Source organism: Labrus bergylta, chromosome 6, assembly GCF_963930695.1.
Source record: "Labrus bergylta chromosome 6, fLabBer1.1, whole genome shotgun sequence".
NCBI classification, from domain to species: Eukaryota; Metazoa; Chordata; class Actinopteri; order Labriformes; family Labridae; genus Labrus; species Labrus bergylta.
This window is the reverse complement of record NC_089200.1, coordinates 31,417,489-31,436,358: the sequence shown is the minus strand read 5'-3', so window position 1 is coordinate 31,436,358 and position 18,870 is coordinate 31,417,489. Positions and strand designations below refer to the sequence as shown.

The 18,870-nt window shown below is 39.0% G+C and overlaps 1 protein-coding gene across 3 annotated transcripts in view; it reads right to left on the bottom strand.

Moving 5' to 3' along the window:
- Positions 1–18,724, bottom strand: part of osbpl1a (oxysterol binding protein-like 1A) — a 31,394-nt gene extending 12,670 nt beyond the window's left edge. For 2 of the 3 annotated variants that reach the window (XM_020654623.3, XM_020654624.3), the window contains exons 1-16: positions 18,458–18,724; positions 14,898–15,028; positions 14,585–14,670; positions 14,437–14,511; positions 14,210–14,321; positions 13,988–14,073; positions 13,038–13,182; positions 9,028–9,095; positions 8,674–8,718; positions 7,568–7,641; positions 7,296–7,359; positions 7,091–7,192; positions 5,820–5,942; positions 5,623–5,704; positions 4,371–4,477; positions 757–919 (exon numbers count right to left, since the gene is read on the bottom strand). In XM_020654623.3, the coding sequence (XP_020510279.2) occupies positions 757–919; positions 4,371–4,477; positions 5,623–5,704; positions 5,820–5,942; positions 7,091–7,192; positions 7,296–7,359; positions 7,568–7,641; positions 8,674–8,718; positions 9,028–9,095; positions 13,038–13,182; positions 13,988–14,073; positions 14,210–14,321; positions 14,437–14,511; positions 14,585–14,670; positions 14,898–15,021 (1,456 nt within the window). In that variant the 5' untranslated portion in view covers positions 15,022–15,028; positions 18,458–18,724. Of the gene's footprint in view, positions 1–756; positions 920–4,370; positions 4,478–5,622; positions 5,705–5,819; positions 5,943–7,090; positions 7,193–7,295; positions 7,360–7,567; positions 7,642–8,673; positions 8,719–9,027; positions 9,096–13,037; positions 13,183–13,987; positions 14,074–14,209; positions 14,322–14,436; positions 14,512–14,584; positions 14,671–14,897; positions 15,064–18,457 lie in introns of all 3 variants that reach the window. The other variant, XM_065956199.1, reaches the window with a different exon arrangement.
- Positions 18,725–18,870: the final 146 nt, after the last annotated feature.

Genomic DNA, 18,870 nt, shown 5'->3' with positions numbered 1-18,870 from the left:
CTTGGGGTTGACTTGGAGGAGCGACGAGTTCAAATATTTAAGGCAACGTTTGACACTACACACAGAAGTCAAATACAATTAAAGAAGCCAACACAGTTGCACATTATCATATTTATAAAATTGAAATATTCGGAAATTAGGATGTGTAAAAAAATGTATCTAAAATGTGGAATTTTTCCTGTCAACAAATTACAAGAACTCCAAATGTTTGGAGAATAACTGCTGAACGTTTTTTCCCCATTTATTATAAAAATGTTTTCAATTGTGAATAATATCAATAAAATATAAACAGTACAACTCAAAACCATGCTCTGCCACACAGAATGCAAACCCCCACATGCATCTTCACTTATTTAACTCAGGCTCTACATCCCTGTCATCCACAGAACTGGTTACATGAGCTCGTAAAACATCTCTGAATAAAAGCTGTTTTGTTATGCTGATGACGTTTAAATATATACCACTAAAAAAGGAAAAAGTACAAGCTAAAACTATAAAGATTCTATTTGTAGTTAAAATACGACTCCACCATGCAGGCATCACACCGTTGGCACTCATTAATGTGGAAAATAATGATTTCATCACAACCAGGTGTTGATGTCTCTTACGTCACGCTGAGGAGCGGGAAACCAACCAAAGACATTCAGGTATTTCCAGCGTCCTGAAGGTGAATGAATGACAGAGCAGCGGGCGTGAGCAGGTCACAGAATCAGCTGCAGCAGCGACCTCGACGTGTTCCAGAACTCGTCAACTCACCTGAAAGGGCGTCGTGGAACTCATCCTCGCTGAGCGCGCTCCGAGGCGAGGATCCCTTGACGACGGATTGCTCGAGTTCGTGGTGCTCTGTGGCGAGAGTCTGCAGCGCTTCAGAGAGGATCTTATTCTTCTCCACCTCCTGCTCCAATTTCACAGTGCGCACCTGAGCTCCACACACACACACATACACACAAACACACACACAAACACACAAAGATAATTCATTATAGGCCGACTCAGAGAAACCGACAAAACAACAGGAATCACAATCTTTTGTGTTTCCATGGTTACAAACTTTGTGATCGAACTCCTGTCACACTTATTGAAATCCGACTAGCTGTGATCAAACACACAGTTGACAGATTGACCCCTCCTCTCCACACTGTCCGCTCATCATCAGAACCAACACACCCACCCAGACAGACACACAGACAGAGAGACGGAGAAGGTCGAGCCTTGTTTATCTGTAAAAGACGACAGCGCGACGCCCCCCCCTGTCGTCTCAAATAACCTGCAGGAGAACATGACTCCTGAGGAGTAGACAGGATTGAATTACAGCTTCAGATACAAACCTCGTCTTTTAAAAACACACAATTGATGGTGATAAAGTCAAGATGTGAAGTATTTACAGCTGCACCTTTCAGAAAATAAGACTTCTGTCTCCATCCAAGTACAAAACTTCTAGTCCAATATGTGAAAAGCCTTTGAAAATACGGTTTGTAGTAAACAATAGAACTACTGTTATTTACTCTTGAACCTGTTAGATGAACCTGAACTCCCTTCATTATTTAGAAAGTGCTTTCAATAATCTGAGGACTGACTGTTGTATGAAAAGATGAAGCACAAGTTTGCAGTGATCTACACATCTCTTATAGGCTTTGATAATGTTGAACACACACACACACACACACACACACACACACACACACACACACACACACACACACACACACACACACACACACACACACACACACACACACACACACACACACACACACACACACACACACAGTGATTGATTTGATTGATTCACTGATTTGTTTCCTTCTCAAAAAGCACCTCAAACCACCTATGAGTCCAACAGGTGCTCAAATCTTTTTTCTTTTTGTATTTCTAGGGGCAAAATAAATCACGCTGACCCCCAAACAGCAAAATGTATCTGTCGTGAAAAGGGGCATTTTGACCACATTTGTTTGTTAGGCTGCTTTTGGTATGCATGGTATAAGAACACAGTCAATCTTTTCCTTGGTTACTAAATAGTTTGGGATTATGGAAAATGCAGCCAAAGTCTATCTTTGCTCAGTTTAGCTCCGCCCACATTTTGTTTTCTGTAACTGTGAGTATAATCCTGGTCAGAAACTCAGGTCTGCTCAGGGAGAATTCTGCACTTTTTTTTGTGAACTTTAGTCTCAAATGTGCAACTGAAGCTTGCCAAAGAAATGACCCGAAATTATGTTTCCTTCCACTATGGTTATCTGTGTCAGAGCGGACAGGTGAAGTGGTATAAGTGCTTTATAATGACAGACGACAGCTCACCTGCTTGCCTGGACTTTACAGAGATATTGACCCCCTCGTGGGTGCTTCAAAAGTGATTCTGGGTCTCTTTTCTTCACAGGCAGAATGAACTCAGGCCTGCTGCTGCTCTATGCATACTGAGTGTGCACGCTGAGATATATTGTGCATGTTTTGAGTTATTCACATTGACAGCAGACCTTTTCATGAAGTGAGCTCAGAGATCCTGTGAGCCTTTTTATCTTGGCCTCTGCCTCAGCACACACAGCTCAAAAGGCTGCACAGGTGAGTGACAGGTGGGAACCCTGAAGGCACCGTATACCGTATGTTAAACTGAGAACACAAAAAATCTTTTTTTTGGCCCAGCGGCCCCACCTTGCAAAAAAAAAAAATCAGGAAAATATAGCTATCTAGTTGATGCATCACTGAAAGGAGGAAACCACATTTTCTATCAGCACTTTGAAAGACAGTTGGGTAGCTGTAATTCAGAATAAATCTGTACTTTTATTTGCATATTGAGTTTAAAATAAACACAACACTCTGTGCCCTAAACAGCTCAGTGAGGAACCACTCCTCCCCTCACCTTGCAGCCTCATCTCAATGCTTTTTCCTTACTGATAAATTACCTACCCCACCTGATAGCCCCTAAAGGCCATCAACACAACCCATGCAATTCTACAATTCTACAATTCACTTAGCAGACGCCTTTATCCAAAGCGACGTACATCAGAGAGTAAATACAAGCAAGGATCTAGAAAAAAGGGAACAATGTCAGTAAGAGCAAACGATCAGCTTTGAGTCTGATTGGACACACAGGTGCTGACAGGAAGTGACCAGAGGCAAAGCACAACATTGAGGGCAGTTCTTGAGAGCTCTAATCAGTATAGAAACCATCTTATAAGTCATTGTTATCAAACAAAAACCATCGTCATTACCATCATCATCATCTATAATATGGAGACCATCATCATTAAGTTAGTAGGTATTCATGAAAGAGCTGGGTCTTTAGCTTTTTCTTAAAGGTGCAGAGGGACTCTGCAGATCGAATGGAGTTTGGAAGTTCATTCCACCACCGGGGGGCGACAGAGGAGAAGAGTCTAGTCAGAGACTTAGGACCCTGTTGTGAAGGTTGGATCAGACACCTTTCATTGGCCATGCAACTAAATGTGCAGCAACACATCACCGGGGTCATCACAGGTATTTCATTGAGTTAGACCCACTACACCTCAGGAAGACTCATCAGTGACCTCCGGCGTCCCAGAGTCACCGTCCCTCCATGCAAGCTCTCACCGCTGTTCATACCCAAACCACAGAATTGTTTTTGTGCTTTTGTATCCTTATGTACTAATTTCAGCGAATCTCATTTCAAGACACTTCACCATTACATTTTTCTTTCTATATTGGGTGATATTCTTGACATATTTTATATAATTCTGGCCTTTTTATGCTTTTAATATATTGTAATAAGAACAGAGATGGGTGTTATAACACGAATCCCCACATAAAGTCCTTAGTTCAGTCAGGTGTTTTTTAAAGTTCGTTTTTTTACATGATCACAGATATGGCACTAGTTGAGCACTCTATTTCTGTCCTGCAGAGATGTAATCTGTCCTCTGACTCCTTCCATTATAATCATATACACTGAATCAAACATAAAGACAACCAGTCTGACAGCTTATAATCAACGCGCCGCACTGAGCTGTATCATACTGAGGTGTGACAATGTGCCACCGCTTTTTATGAAACACATTGTTTTTACATGTTATTCTTTAAAGAATAAAGCACATCACTGCATGTCTGAGAGATCTTTGATTATTGTATGATTATATAATCAGTTTTTTTGTTTCAGTGTACAAAGAAATGTGATTTTCTCCTGAGGCCCTTAGAAGATAAGAGACCTGAAAAGTCTGCATCTTTGGAGAAATAATGATCTGGTTAAATAGAAACTCTCCATTTTAATGTGCTGGAAGAAAATGTTTCACCGCTAAATAACATGAATCCGCTAAATAACAAAACCTTTCATTTTTTATATAAATGAAGGGAACGTGCGGTATCCTTGGTGCGGAGGTGTTGATGTTCAAACAGGGTCTGACACTCACCCCCTCCTGTCGGGAGAACAGACTCAGGCAGACACTCAGACTAGAACTTGTCTCATTGGACAGCTCACAGATCTGCTGCAACATCTGAAGAACGGAGGACGGGAACTCTGAAGGGACAAGCAGAGAAATGTGGTAATAGAATCATTTAAGTATGTAAAACAACTCCAGATTGTAACAAATCAACGATTCTTTCACTTTTTCTCTCTATCGTGTATAATGCACATTCCAAGCCAAGTCCGAGTCAGTAAGTGTTTAAGCACGAGTCCAAGTCCAAGTCTTTCAGCAGTAAGTCTGAGTCTCAAGTCTTGAAGCAGTAAGTCTGAGTCTCAAGTCTTTAAGCAGTAAGTCTGAGTCTCAAGTCTTTAAGCAGTAAGTCTGAGTCTCAAGTCTTTAAGCAGTAAGTCTGAGTCTCAAGTCTTTCAGCAGTAAGTCTGAGTCTCAAGTCTTTAAGCAGTAAGTCCACGTGTTGTTTCTGTTTCAAGTCTGAATTACTTAAGAACGAAGTCCAAGGTCTTAAAGATTAAGTATTAAACAGTAATTCCAAGCCAAGTATCAAGTCTATAGAATTGTAAATCCAAGACAATTCTCAACTTTTAATACACCAAGTCCAAGCCGAGTCCCAGGTCTTTATATTGTAAGTTCAAGTCGCTAGTTTCAACTTTTTAAACTGTTAGTCCAAGCAGAGTCTCAGCTCTTAAAGCATTCATTCCAAGCCAACTCTCAACTCTTCACAGGAAGTCAAGTCTGAGTCCCAGGTCTATAAAAAGTAAGTCCAACCTGAGCGTCAGGTATTTACTCAGCAAGTCCAAGTTAAGTCTCAAGTCTTTAAGCAGTTAGTCCAAGACAAATCTCAAGTCTTTAATAAGTAAGTCCAAATCAAGAATCAAGTTCTTTAACATTAAGTCCAAGTCAAGTCTCAAGTCTTAAGAAGGCCACTCAAAGTCACAGCTCAAGTCTTTCAGACCAAATATAAGTCTAGTCTCAAGTTTTAAAGGGAAAGACTTTTCGAGTCTTATGTCTTCAGTGATATAATTCAAGTCTAACCTGAGCCAAGCCTCGAGTTGTTTTGGTTAAAGTCCAAAGTGACAAATTTTATGAAAGGTTCAAGTCAGGTCTCAAGTCTTTAGAAGCCAATTCCTAGCGAAGTACTTAATTTGATAGTTCTCATTCCAATCGAGTGGTTTATATCAGATCCACCGTTATTTTACAACCGTTATTTTACAACAGAAAGACTCAATGGTAAAAGTTTTACTTTCATCCAGTCCGTTGTTTTTCAGCAGGGACATGAACGCTGCCACCTCCTCTTCCAGTCTCTTCTGGCTGGTCTCTGCTGCCTGTAGTCAGGGAGGTAAGACAGAGGCTGTAGATGACTTGGGGATGGGTTCAGTGAAAACACACACAGGTCATTTTGCTGACATGTTTATTGTTGATGTTTTTGCTTCGAGCCACCTGTAGGGATTCTGTTAGCTCCCCGAGTGACATCCCCTCCTCCTCCTCCTCCTCGCTGCCCTGCTCCTGGGAGCAGTAGTGAGTGCTGTAAGCTGCGTGATCCTCCAGAGCATCCAGCCATGCCTGAAAGACAGAAACATGTTTACTTTTGGTTCCTTTTGACAATCAAACTCCGTAATGATTAATTTACAGAGAAAGTCTTTTGATTTGTATGTTTCTATCTGCAACTTGAGATATTGAGGGTTAAATCCTGTTACAGCTGAACTTAAGGTTTTAAAAGACATTATTCAAGCAACTGATTGTGAAGAATTTTGTGTAGCTTTTTTATCAATCTGTCAAAAGGATGTGAAATAGTAGATCACATCTTATTGATCATATCCTCCATCATATTGGTATATCAAAACAAGCAGCATCCTGCTTAGCCATTTATCTGTCAGCCATGACACAATGCCTGCAGATGACAGGATCCCCCTCTTCCTTTATAGAGGTTTCAAAAGACGTGCCCCAAGGTTCGATTTAAGGACCCGTTTCATTTTCCATTTATATCGATAACCAGCGTGAAAATGTGGCTAATGTTTTGGACACCGTGTATCACTGTGCCTTGAGATATGTTACTGGTTGTAGATATAGGTTACAGTCATATACAATGGCCTAGTCTTATGTATAAAGCTCTTCTTGGTTTAGTTGCTTCTTATTTATGTACATAGCTTCAAATAACAAGAAGCCACTATGGGGTGCGTTCTATTGATGTTTTTGTACTGGGAAAAGAGTGTTTAGTTTTGGTGCCCCTTCTACAGGGAACATTCTCCTGAATGACTTGAAACAGGCAGATCCCCTTTTACTTAAAGCCTTTGTCTCTTTCTTAACTGAGAGAGAAGTGAGACCGTTGGACAGTGCCTTTGTTTTTCACTTGTGTGTGTTCACGACTACTTCACTTTATTGCATATTTGAATTGTTGTTTGCTCTTGACTTAATGTTTGTATACTGCTTCTTATGAAATGTTGGATAAAGTTAAAACTCCCCCCATCTCATTGGGCAGTTTTTGGAAAAATTATCTTCGATTCACCAGAAAAACTGCACTTCAAAATATGTTACAGGTTTTAAATTCATCAGGTCCAAATACGAGACTAGAAACTGCTTGAAAGGGAAAAAAAAATGATGATTGGAAGTGAAGCTTAGTGAGATCCGAGCTTGTGTCAATGATTTACGGAGATTACCATTGGGTGTACTCTGAGAATATTAGAGGAAACAGCCAAATGAGTAAAACCTACTTTTCTCGTCACCTCTGGGTCATTCTTTGGCGACACTTTGAAGTGATGCACACTTTCATCAAAGCACTTGAGCGTAAAAAAGCAGTCATCTTTGGCTTTGATCTAGAATCGATGACAAAAGAATCCCCTGTGATTTACTCACATAATATTCACCACATCTATCAAAAAAAATAAAAAAGTTCTGCAAATCTGAATGTTGGCTTACCAGACAGTGAGCATGTGTGAGGGACTTACAGCCTTGCCTTCTGATATTGGCAGCTGCCTCTGACCTTCATGTAGAGAGAGAAAGAGGTGACGTTTTTCTCTTATTTTCTTTTCACAGATGAGACATTTTCTGTGGAGGCTTGGAGTTATTTATCTGTCACTGCCACAGGCTACCTTTCTAATCCAAGTGTGCAGCACTTCCATCTTTTCTGTGACGGAGAAATGTTCACTTCTGACTCAAGGAGCACAGCCCCGGTAAGAGAAAGCACCTACTGTTTGGAGTACCAGGATAAAACCCCGTCCTGAAGGACCACCCAGTACGACCGCCAGCCGAAAAATCTGGAGCTCTGTGGGGAAAATCGGAGAGAGGAATCAGCAGACTGATTTGAATTGATTTAAGTCATAATTAAGTCAGGGCTGAAAGGAGCAGAGAACAAAATCGGAAAAAACGTTTACAAATTTGAATACAGCTTTTGCTGAATTTAGAAACTCAACAAACAAGAGCTCAAATTCAAAGCTCATTACTCAAAGATCAGCCAGCCACGTTTGCATCAGTTTTCTAAAAGATTAGCTCTAAAACTAAACTTAAACTTTTGTTGTTTTTTCAAAAAACTTTCTTTTCAATACCGAATGTGAATAGCACCTACACTTGTGCATTGAGGGTGATTATACTCAGTTCTTGATTTAACAAATAATGGGTGTAAAAGTGCTTCTGCATGCACCATGACTCAAACTAAACTTTACATTTTGTTACTTCTTAAACTTCTTCAGTGTTCAGCCTCATGTGCAGTTTCTCTGCATCTCTACGCAGCTCATACTTTCAGAGGCTCTCGGCACATTGTTGAGGTTTTTATGACCGGCAATTCACTCTGACAGCTCTTGAAATGTTATTCTTTTGTCTGCAACAGGCTCCTGTTTTCAGTGACAAATCCGTACAAAGCCTTACATAAAAAGTGTGCTTAAAGAGGTCTGAAAAAAAGCTTTATGAAAATCAGCAAGTTTTAATCTCAGGTCCTTTTTTTAAAAAATCAGGAATCAAGGCAACATGCACCTCTTACATGACATGTCCTTTGCAACTTTTAAGTGCTCCATTAACAGTAATCATGTCTTCCTGCACCACAGCTTCTGCAGCTACAACAACATTTTATCTCACCTTTCAATCTATTTACTGAAGGCTGAATGTGCAGCTAAGAGTGGTTTTTGCAATCACATGGAAACCACAACAGATGTTAAAGCCTGATTGTATTTGTTGTTGTGTTTTTTTATATTTGCAGCATGGATGCATGCATTTGATAGGCTAAATTGTTTTCTTCTTCATCTTGCCAGTTTTCTCCATCTTTAATGAACGGATTTCTCTCAAAATAAAAACAGATGTTTACCTTCCAGAGGAGTCCCTCAAACTTCTTGACATGTCGGGTCAAACCCTGCAGAGGTGTGAAGAAGAAAAACATTTTAAAAAAGTTAAAAAAACAAACAAATCAAATACAATTTTTTTTTCTCTATTACAAAAAAGAATTGGGCAAACTAAGATATTATTACAACCATTTTGTTTTCTTCTTCTGCATTCTATTATTGTTTTGTATAACATTATAAAAAAAAAAGAATAATGATTTAAGAACTGAACTATGTTCGGAAAAATGAAAAATGTTTGGATTGCCCAATAAACACAAAGTTGCAAAAGAAAAAAAAAGAAACATCAGGGAATCTGATTATCAGCTGAGCATGTAACTCACTCGATGAACGATGATTTCAAGGACCTGCTTCATCGCTGAATCACTGGCCAGGTCGAACACTGTCTGCTCTGTGAATGGAAAACAAAAAATGAGCAGGAGGGATTTTAGTACAACGGAACTCGACGACAGTGGAGGGGGGAGACAACTATGATTAAAGGTGACACCTTCTTCAGAGGTGACAGCTGCTTAATCAGTCACAGCGATGTGAAATGAGTAAACTGTCTTTCAATCAAAATTACTTTTACAAGCCACAGTCCTGAAGCAATGTTGAGATGCACAATTTGTTCAAGGACAAGCGTAACTTTACTCAGTGGAAGCCTTTAGCGGCAAAGAGGAATCATTATTTTTTAATTCCATTTTTTAAATCTGACGTAAATTAACGTATTATCCTCATTTTAATCTTTCATGATGTCAGTCTGTGAAACCTTAAAGGCTTAATATGTGATTTTTCACACTTAAATGTAATATAAGGGTCAGTGACAAATAAGGGTAGTTCAGATGACCAATTCAAAAATCTTTTAAAAACACAATTTGAAAGCATGCATCAGGTTCATTAAAATGTGAGATTTGTATTCATGTTGGTTTTGTATTTTTTTAAATGACATTTAAACCTTTTTTTTTCAAAAGGTAAGACTAAATGGACCTAAAAATGTCAAGTGGTATAACCACTGAAAAATTAAGAATATTGATTCTTTTATACATCTAGAGTATATGCAAGCGTACTCATGATTTTAATTACTTCATTTTAAAATAGCACAAGAAAATAGATTTTATTAGGATTATCCCTAAATTTACAAGTTATGCCCTTTTTCAATACTGAGCGGGGCACAAAGCTGTAAACACCTCTGTTTTCTAATTAATTTTTGGCAAATTATGTAAAAATTGTTAAAAAACATGTTATTTCACTCCAATAGAGGACTACTTTTATTCCACTTTAATTGTCCTGTGTTTTATTATATTTTTTACAAGAAATACTGGTTACACCAATTGACGCAAACCAGTTACACAAACTGACCATACTGCTTCTACAGTCAAAGGCCATTGTTTCTTGGAGAAATTGTTGTTAGCTTCCTCCATTTAATGTTTGCGCCACCTTCCAAAGTGCACAGAATACCAGTACGCTGATGACAGTAATGTAGCACATTTGTCTTAAACACAGAATAGTATAAAACTGAAGTGAATAGATCGGCCTTTTAGATGGGTCTCATAGATCGGCAAATTCTTACTGATACCTGATCTGGCTGTCTTAGTCAGGATCGGTGCATCCTTAATTAATTCATATCTTAAGTAAATTACAACATCTGACCAAAATCTTCAGGGGGAATTAATTTCTTCAGTATTTGGTATAAACTCAAGGTACTTGTACCCTAATCAAAGGATAACATACCCACAGGCAACACTTTACATCTCTCCTTCTTTACATCATGGCCATCACAGCACAAACAGCATTGGGACCTTCTATAGTACCAGACTTTGGCAAGCAAGCTCCAGGTAGTGACACGCTGATACTACCACATGGCCCCTAATAGCCGACACATCTAAAATGCAACTACTGGTGCCAATATTACAGCATACATACATATATTAGATTATACATGTTTAAAGGTGCACTATGTAGATTTGGTGGTGAAATTTTAAAGTTGGAGAAGTGAAACAATTCTTTGATATATTTTCTGAACTGAATACACAAACTTTATTCAAAGTAAAAAATGGGTCCCTGGAACACTGTTTGGAGATATAAAGCTACCAGGAGAGTTACGCTTTCACTGTTGCGGGCCCACCACCATAACGTCTCCAGTAGCATTTTATCTTCAAACAGTGTTACAGGGACCAAATTTTCATCTGAGGAAAGTTTGTGTTTAGAGTTATGATGGACATATACCACATAATCTGTAAATTTCTCCAACTTTCACACTTCTCTACCAAAACTACATAGTGCACCTCTATAAATGTAAGTAAATGGAACACAAATATGCAATTTGAAGCTAAACATTTACAAAATGCCAGGGTATTTTGTCCTAGACCCTTGATAATAAGGCTGTGGATGAATAACCACTTTAATCAACATAAAAAAATACTGATATTTGACAAAAGTGGCCTCTAACAGAAAGGCTTTTCATAAAAGTCAAATAGTGTAACCGGTTACACCATTTGACATTTTCACTTCAAATCAAATTTGACAGGCATTATCATTGAGACCTATGTAAGCACATTTCCTGGTGTGAACATTTCAAATCTAATTTTCGAAGTGAATACAAATTTTTATAATTATCATAAATTGTTAATGCTTTTCTGAGGTCATACCATTTGACATACCTGACCACGCCCTAAAAATGTCAAATTATCTCATGTTTTAAAGAGAGTTGCTAAACATGGCGTGCAGCAGTTAGGACCATCAGGGGTTCTTCTTTGTGATATCATTTCTTGTCACATGATATGATGACTATATTAACAAAATGGCTCCTTCAATGGTGGTTACACCATTTTGACAATTTGGTACTTGACTGGGTGACATGATTTCCCTAAAATAATTATAATAATAAGAACAATGATGTTCCATTACTTTTATTTACTATTGAACAGTTCTATTGTAAGATTATGCCAGGCTAGTTCATAGGGTGTTATATGAAAATTTAACCTTTTTAAAGGAAGTTTAATTCTTTGGTACTAAGTTTCAATGGTTACACCACTTAGACATTTTTGCCTAAATACCCCAATTATTCTCTAAAAATGTATAATAAATATACATTTTAGACTAGGTCCTCAAAACAAAGGATGAAAGCATGTCATTTGTGCATTTATTTTTAAATTTTAAGCCTTTAAAGGTTAACTAAACCTTATGGACACAAAAAATGAGCGTGACATCATTGACCCATAAATCAAGTATATCCTCTGAAAATAACTCTGTGAGTCATGACTGTCTACAATGGGTGTAACACCCGAGTCCCACTGTCTGTGATGTTTTCAGAGTTTTCAGAGTCCTATCTTCAGTTTGTTTACATCGCCATGACGGCCGGCTGACTCCTCCCCTCGTGTATAAAAGTTGTTTAATTGAGGGACTAGAGAAAAGAAGAATAACATACTGTACTCACTGCTTAACTGTGTTTCTAGATCACACTCATTTCAGGTAAATTTACATGCAGTGTGAAGATACGAACATAATAAAGATCACTAGCATTAGCATGCTAACACAACAATGCAGTACGAGTTGTTTTGGTTTCATGCTGGTGCTCAAGGGCGACATATGCTGGAGTCTATGTCTATGTAAAAGGTTTTCAACAGCTTACGTAGACCCTTGAAGCCGTCTGGTGAAATTCTTGATTCGATATCAGGGAACTATCGCGTCATGATTTGGCAGAACAAACTGTATAGCGCCCTCTGAAGACTCATCCTGGGATTACTCCGACAAACATAAACCTCATGATCTGAAACTTTGCCGACGTTTAGTTTGGATGCCCGGCTTTGAAACACTATGTGAGTTTTAAAGTACAGATCGGCATAATTGGTCACCTTTAAGATCCAAAAACAAGAAAATAGTAAAATGGGTCAAAAAAAGTACTTTATCATTTTTAGGTAACTTTTCTGAAAACAGGGCTAAAATTTTGTCAGGTGTTTTTCCAAGTGTCATGATAATAATTCACCTTCTGCTTATCACCTTTTAGCCATAAGCAGAACTGAAAACTAATTCAATCAGGCTCAGAAAATGGAATCTCATAAACATTTACTCACTTGCCTCTCTGGGTTTCTCTATCACTATATTTTTCAATGTTGTGTTTTTTTTATCCTTCATTTATTTTCTTTCAACTGAAAGCAACAAAGAGTCTGTCCCTCTCGTCCAGGCTCCTCTTCCCTGTCTGTGTGGGAAGAGGAAATTAGGCTCATTGGATTTTTTTTTTTTTTTGGACAACAATAGAGCTGTATGTCACAGACAAAGCAGAAATAACACTCTTTGAATTTCACAGTGAAATACATGTTCATGTGTTTCCTGAGTGACGGCTCGGTCAACTGACCGTTCTTGTTCTTGACGTTGGGGTTGGCTCCGCTCTTCAGCAGCTTCAGGGCGCACTGCTTCTGGCCTCGATATGCCGCAGAGTGCAGCGGAGTGTTTCCCAGCAGATCTGTGCAGCCGATGTCTGGAGGGTTCTTCCTGTTGAGCTGCAGCGAACACACACACACACACACACACACACACACACACACACACACACACACACACACACACACACACACACACACACACACACACACACACACACACACACACACACACACACACACACACACACACACACACACACACACACACACACACACACACACACACACACACACACACACACACGACACAAACAAATGATAAGTCATCTGCTCCCAAATGTCCATTATCATTCTGCCTGAAGCTGCAGGGGGACTCTTTCATTTTACTCATTTTACAGGCTGCAGAGGATTTAAGTTACTTTAAACTCTTTTGACTCACAATGCAAACTTTTTTTTTTGTCAGGGATTTTCATAATGTGGCTTTCATGGCCAGTTGTGTTGTTGTCAATGAGATATTAAGGGCGTAGTTGTCTGTGTTCATGTCTGAACTTGTGAACATGTGGAGATAATTGGGAGTGTAACCGTCAGTTTATTTAGACAGTCTTCAGCTTTAGTCACAGTCATGTGATGCTTTCACGCTCAGGCTTACTGTGTTCTTTTTTTATGTATCTATGTACATCTATGTAAATACGTTGCCAACATTTTGTCACCAAAGTGTTGCCAATGTATTTGTGAAGAGGCTTTAAAAGAAAAGCTCAAAGGATTTCAACTCGTCGCAGTTCATCCTCTGTAATAGCAATCTTTGCAATGAAGCAGTGTCTAAATATTTCACACTGATAGCATTGCTTTTAAAATATTAAATTTTACACAAAAATACGAAATAAAGTGCAGGACTTTGCAGGTTTTCAGTTGTGACACTAACCAGCTGAGTCAGTGTGCAGAGGTCTCCTTCTCGTGCAGCTTCCAGAAGTTGCTCTTCAAGTTTCCTCTCCTCCGTTCGTTCAGCGGCTGGTTTCAGTAACATGATTGAAACGAGAACATAGGACGATCTTAGAATGCAAACAGTTTATGAACATTTTTTGCGTGTTGAATATTCAAGCGTTAAAAAAAGTGGATCGTTGTCATGATGGTGTGTCTCTCTCACCTTCCAGCATGCCTCTGATCTCTGCGTTCTGAGTCACATCTTTGGGGATCTGAGCGGTCCCATTGATGACAGTCGCACATGCATCATAGTGCAGCAGCAGCATGACAACCTCCTGATCGACACATGAACGATTGAGTGAATGGAAAAGAATGCATGCCCCCGAAAGCATACCATCCCCCAATAAAAAAAGGAGAGAAGAATGTGAAACAGATGATGCATTAACTCACTTTTCTTCCTGTGAACGCAGCCTTGTGCAGTGGTGTGTCTCCGATGTTATTTGGCAAGTTAACATCTGCTCCGGCCTGCAGGATGGAACAACAAACACACACATAAACAATACAGTCATCTCAAATCTAAAGAAACAAAATCACCCACCTTAAGTAGCTCCTCCACGACGTCTTTGTGTCCAAAGTAACAGGCGAGGTGAAGAGGCGTCCAGCCCAGGTTCGACTTCTTCTTACCTTTGAAAGAAAAAAGATGTCTGCGTTACACACACACACACACACACACACACACACACACACACACACACACACACACACACACACACACACACACACACACACACACACACACACACACACACACACACACACACACACACACACACACACACACACACACACACACACACACACACACACACACACACACACACAATCCAGGTGACTGACTCTCCTTCCTCTACCTTTGCAGTTAATGTTGATCCGGGTCTCCTCCCGTATCGTGGACATGAGCAGCCTCTGGATCCCCGGCAGATCTCCGTTGCGGGCGAACCGCAGGAACTGCTCCTCCGGATCCAGCTCGTCCATCGACCCCCTGCAGAGGAGACGCCAGACACAAACATCGAAAACCAACAAATAGCTTCAGTCATTTCACATGTGAAAATAAAAGCCTGAAAATCCGTAAACAAAGAATTACCAGAAAGTAACCAGAACTGATCCTGTGGTTGACATGAATGTTTTTCCCAAATTTCATGGAAATCAATTAAATATTTGTATTTTTTTTGTGTCTCTAAGATGAGAAAGCCCCAGATACACAAGATCCTACATTTCCCATAATGCAACTGATCAGCATATTTCATTAGATTAGCACGTTTGTAAAACGGATTTGAGCTGTATTTTTAAAACACTGATGAAATCACTGTGGCATCAGAGGGCAAACCGAGTTAATAAGTGACAGGGGAAAAATATCGATACGGTAATTTAAGGATAATTCACTCATGTTATAAAATAATCATAATGCTGTGGTCAAACAATACATCAGTTCACTGTGTCACTACTTCAAGACTCCTCATGGTGGTGCTTATGACATGATGTTCACTTCAAAAGAAGTTCATTGTCATAAGAAGAAGAAAAGAAAAGTACAGTGAAAGCGTATCATATTTGGTATCGTATCAAAGTTTATTTATATAGCACATTTAAAACAAGCTTTGTTGAAGTGTTGTATAGGCTTAAAACAAGATGTCAAGTAACAATTAAAGAAATGTGAGTTAAAAGAGTAATTCAATCCATAAATGATCACTATAACACAATGAATAACATTAATAAGACACACAGGTGTTCATGTATTCAATGATTTTCTCTCATTTCTCATACTGTATGTCAGTTTGGTCACAAGCTTCACCCTCTACAATCAGAAACCTCTCATCACTATACAACCAGGCCCTGAAAATAATGGACAAAAAACCTGTCCTGTGGCATCACTGTCACATACTGAAAAAACACAACCTACTCAGTTTTGAGAGCTTTATACATTTATGTTTCCTTAAATGTTTTTAAATGTATCAACAATCTGTGAATGGAAACTGTAGGATACAACATGGTAGATCTACGTTTGGTCAATCAGCTTTCTCCATCAAAGGCTGTAAACTCTGGAACACATTACCACCTGAAATAAAATCAATCTAGGACTTAAAATCTTTTACAAAACAAGTGAAATGCTCAAAGCAAACCAGAGCTGTACCCACTTTTAAATAGTATCTTAAAACTTTATTCTAAATTGTTTATTAGCATTTGTATTGTTGTGCATGTATTTTAATGTATCCTCATATGGTGTTATGGGGTTTTATGTAACCGAATGTTGTACATTTTAATCTGTTTGTTTACACAAAGGCCCAACTGGGGACATGAGTTGGAAATTAGCAATAGCTATATACTCTTTATGCAGCACATCAGTTTCATGCTTTGTATTGAAATTATGTTCAATTGCATAAAATAAATATTAAATAAATAAATTCAATTCAAATAAATGAGAGCAAAACAAAGCTGCATAAAAAGAATTACAAGTTCAATTAGAAGTCAATGGAGAAGTTGTTTTCAGTTTCTATTGCTCAATCAGTCGTCATCATCTGTCATTGTTAAGGACACGTGCAGGGTCACAAGGGGAGCAGAGAGAAGAAGAAGAAAAGATGTGTGATTGTAAAAGATGTCAGTCATCAGACAGGCCTGACAGGAAGGACACCAGTCCTCCTCCTACAGTCCCCTTTACACAGCTTCAGTCCACATGACGCTCTGTGTGTGTGTGTGTGTGTGTGTGTGTGTGTGTGTGTGTGTGTGTGTGTGTGTGTGTGTGTGTGTGTGTGTGTGTGTGTGTGTGTGTGTGTGTGTGTGTGTGTATGTGTGTGTGTGTGTGTGTGTGAATAAAACGCTGGTATGCACAAACAACAAGACGTATGGTTAACCCTCTGAGGCCTTAAGACAGGTCACATGAATACGAGGAAGAAAAAAAAGCAAACCTCAGAGATGACAAATCAGACATGTGCAAAGAAAGCTTTGAAAAGAAATCAGACAGGTTTACCTCAGACAGAAAATCATGTGACACTAACAGTAACCACACCTGCTCTTCATTACACTCTTTTCTCATCCAGTCAGACACTGTGGCATTAAAGAAACTAGCATATAACAACCTTTATTGATACCAAAGTGAGGCCAATGCTTTTGTTACAGCAGATAAAATGTAAGAGGAGACAAAAGGTAATAAATACCGTAATAACATTTAATACTTGTAAAAGAAAACTCTACATTTATAGTCTGAATTTTTTATATATTTTATTCATTTATTTAATATATATTTTAGTCGGGTTGTCAGGATACCAATATTTTAAACTTTGATGTGATAGTAAAAATCACACAATGTGCTGTTTTGATGCAACAGCAATAAAAAGAAGTTGTAATCCTAGACAACTAATATTGTGTATTTTCTTGTTTTTTTAGCTTTTCATGGTTTTTGAGCTCATACTGTACTCACACTCCTGCACACTGGCTAAAAAGCAGACATTTACATTTTTAATTTTAGACAATGCGCAAGAGTGTGCCTGCAGTTTTGGATGGATTCTTCCTCTCCTACTCGCCTTTCTAATGACATGATTGTTGTCCTTTAAAGCCATGTCATATTTATATTCTTATGATGTAAATAACAGAGATTGACTTGTTTTAAATTGTAGAATCATGTGGAAATTGCACTGAAACATTGTCGACGTTTCGTTAACGGGGGCCTAAATATGGGGGTGAGACGTAGGAAAACATTCATTCTGCTATAGCGTTACATTATGGGTTTGTTCTTTGACGTTTTTTATGATTCTTAATGTTTATATTTTGAAATTCCAAAGTGTTTAATATTTTGAAAAAAAGTTAGTCATGTCAATTTAGACATTTAAAAAAATAATGTACATTTAGCTTTTTTTTGTAGGTGGTGTCAGATTATTTATAACATGATGGTCATGAACGCTGGTTGCAGGGGCCCCCTGTGAGTCTTTGCCTTGGGCCCCAACAGACTGTGGACTCAACACTGCCTGCACACATAGTCTACATTGCACAGACATTTGAAACATTCCTGTACAGTAGCCTAAAGACGCTAATCTTTTCTTTCATTTTAGACAGTGTGCAGGACTTAGTCAGCATTTCGATGGCCTCCTTCCTCTCCTACTCATCTGTCTTATTAGATAGATGCAGTTTTATTTGAAGCTTCGGTACTTTTTACACTACGGATCATTCAAATAACAGATTGTCTCGTTTTTTGGTTTTGAAAAGTATCGAAGTTCCGAACATTTTGACAACCTTTCTAGGTTATACAAGGTAACTTTCACTGCACAACTTTAAACACACAAAGCTAAAGAAACCGCTGAATTTACAAGCTGTGAGTGTTTGCAATGCTGCAAAGTTTGCAGTGATGATTTTGTGTCCGGGGCAGCAGCGACATGAATCAGGCTGATGTGTGTGTGTGGCGGTGAGTCGGACAGACACTTACTGGTTTTACCGGTCTTGTGAGGTCCGATCCGGGTCTCAGTGCAGATCTGCTCAATGGACCCCTCCGTGAGGCTGCATGTGATGGTTTAAGCCCCTCTGAGCTGCTTCCTCCTGCGTTAGCACAGCCGAAACAGCGCTGTGCACACCGTCACACACACATCACACACTCACACACTCCACGTTGAACTTCCACTACCCGATGTTGAAATCAAGTGTCACCAGCCTCACCCTCACACACCTCTCTGTTGTCTGTTTACACTCCGATCAGCTGATCGCTCGAAACGGAACTCACATGGCCAAATCGTTCGCACCCTTTCAAAATAAAAGCCCTGACATAATATTTAAAGCGTGGGAACACTTTTCGAGTGGCGTAAGTAAGCCATACGCCAATCTTTTGTCATTTTATGACATAAG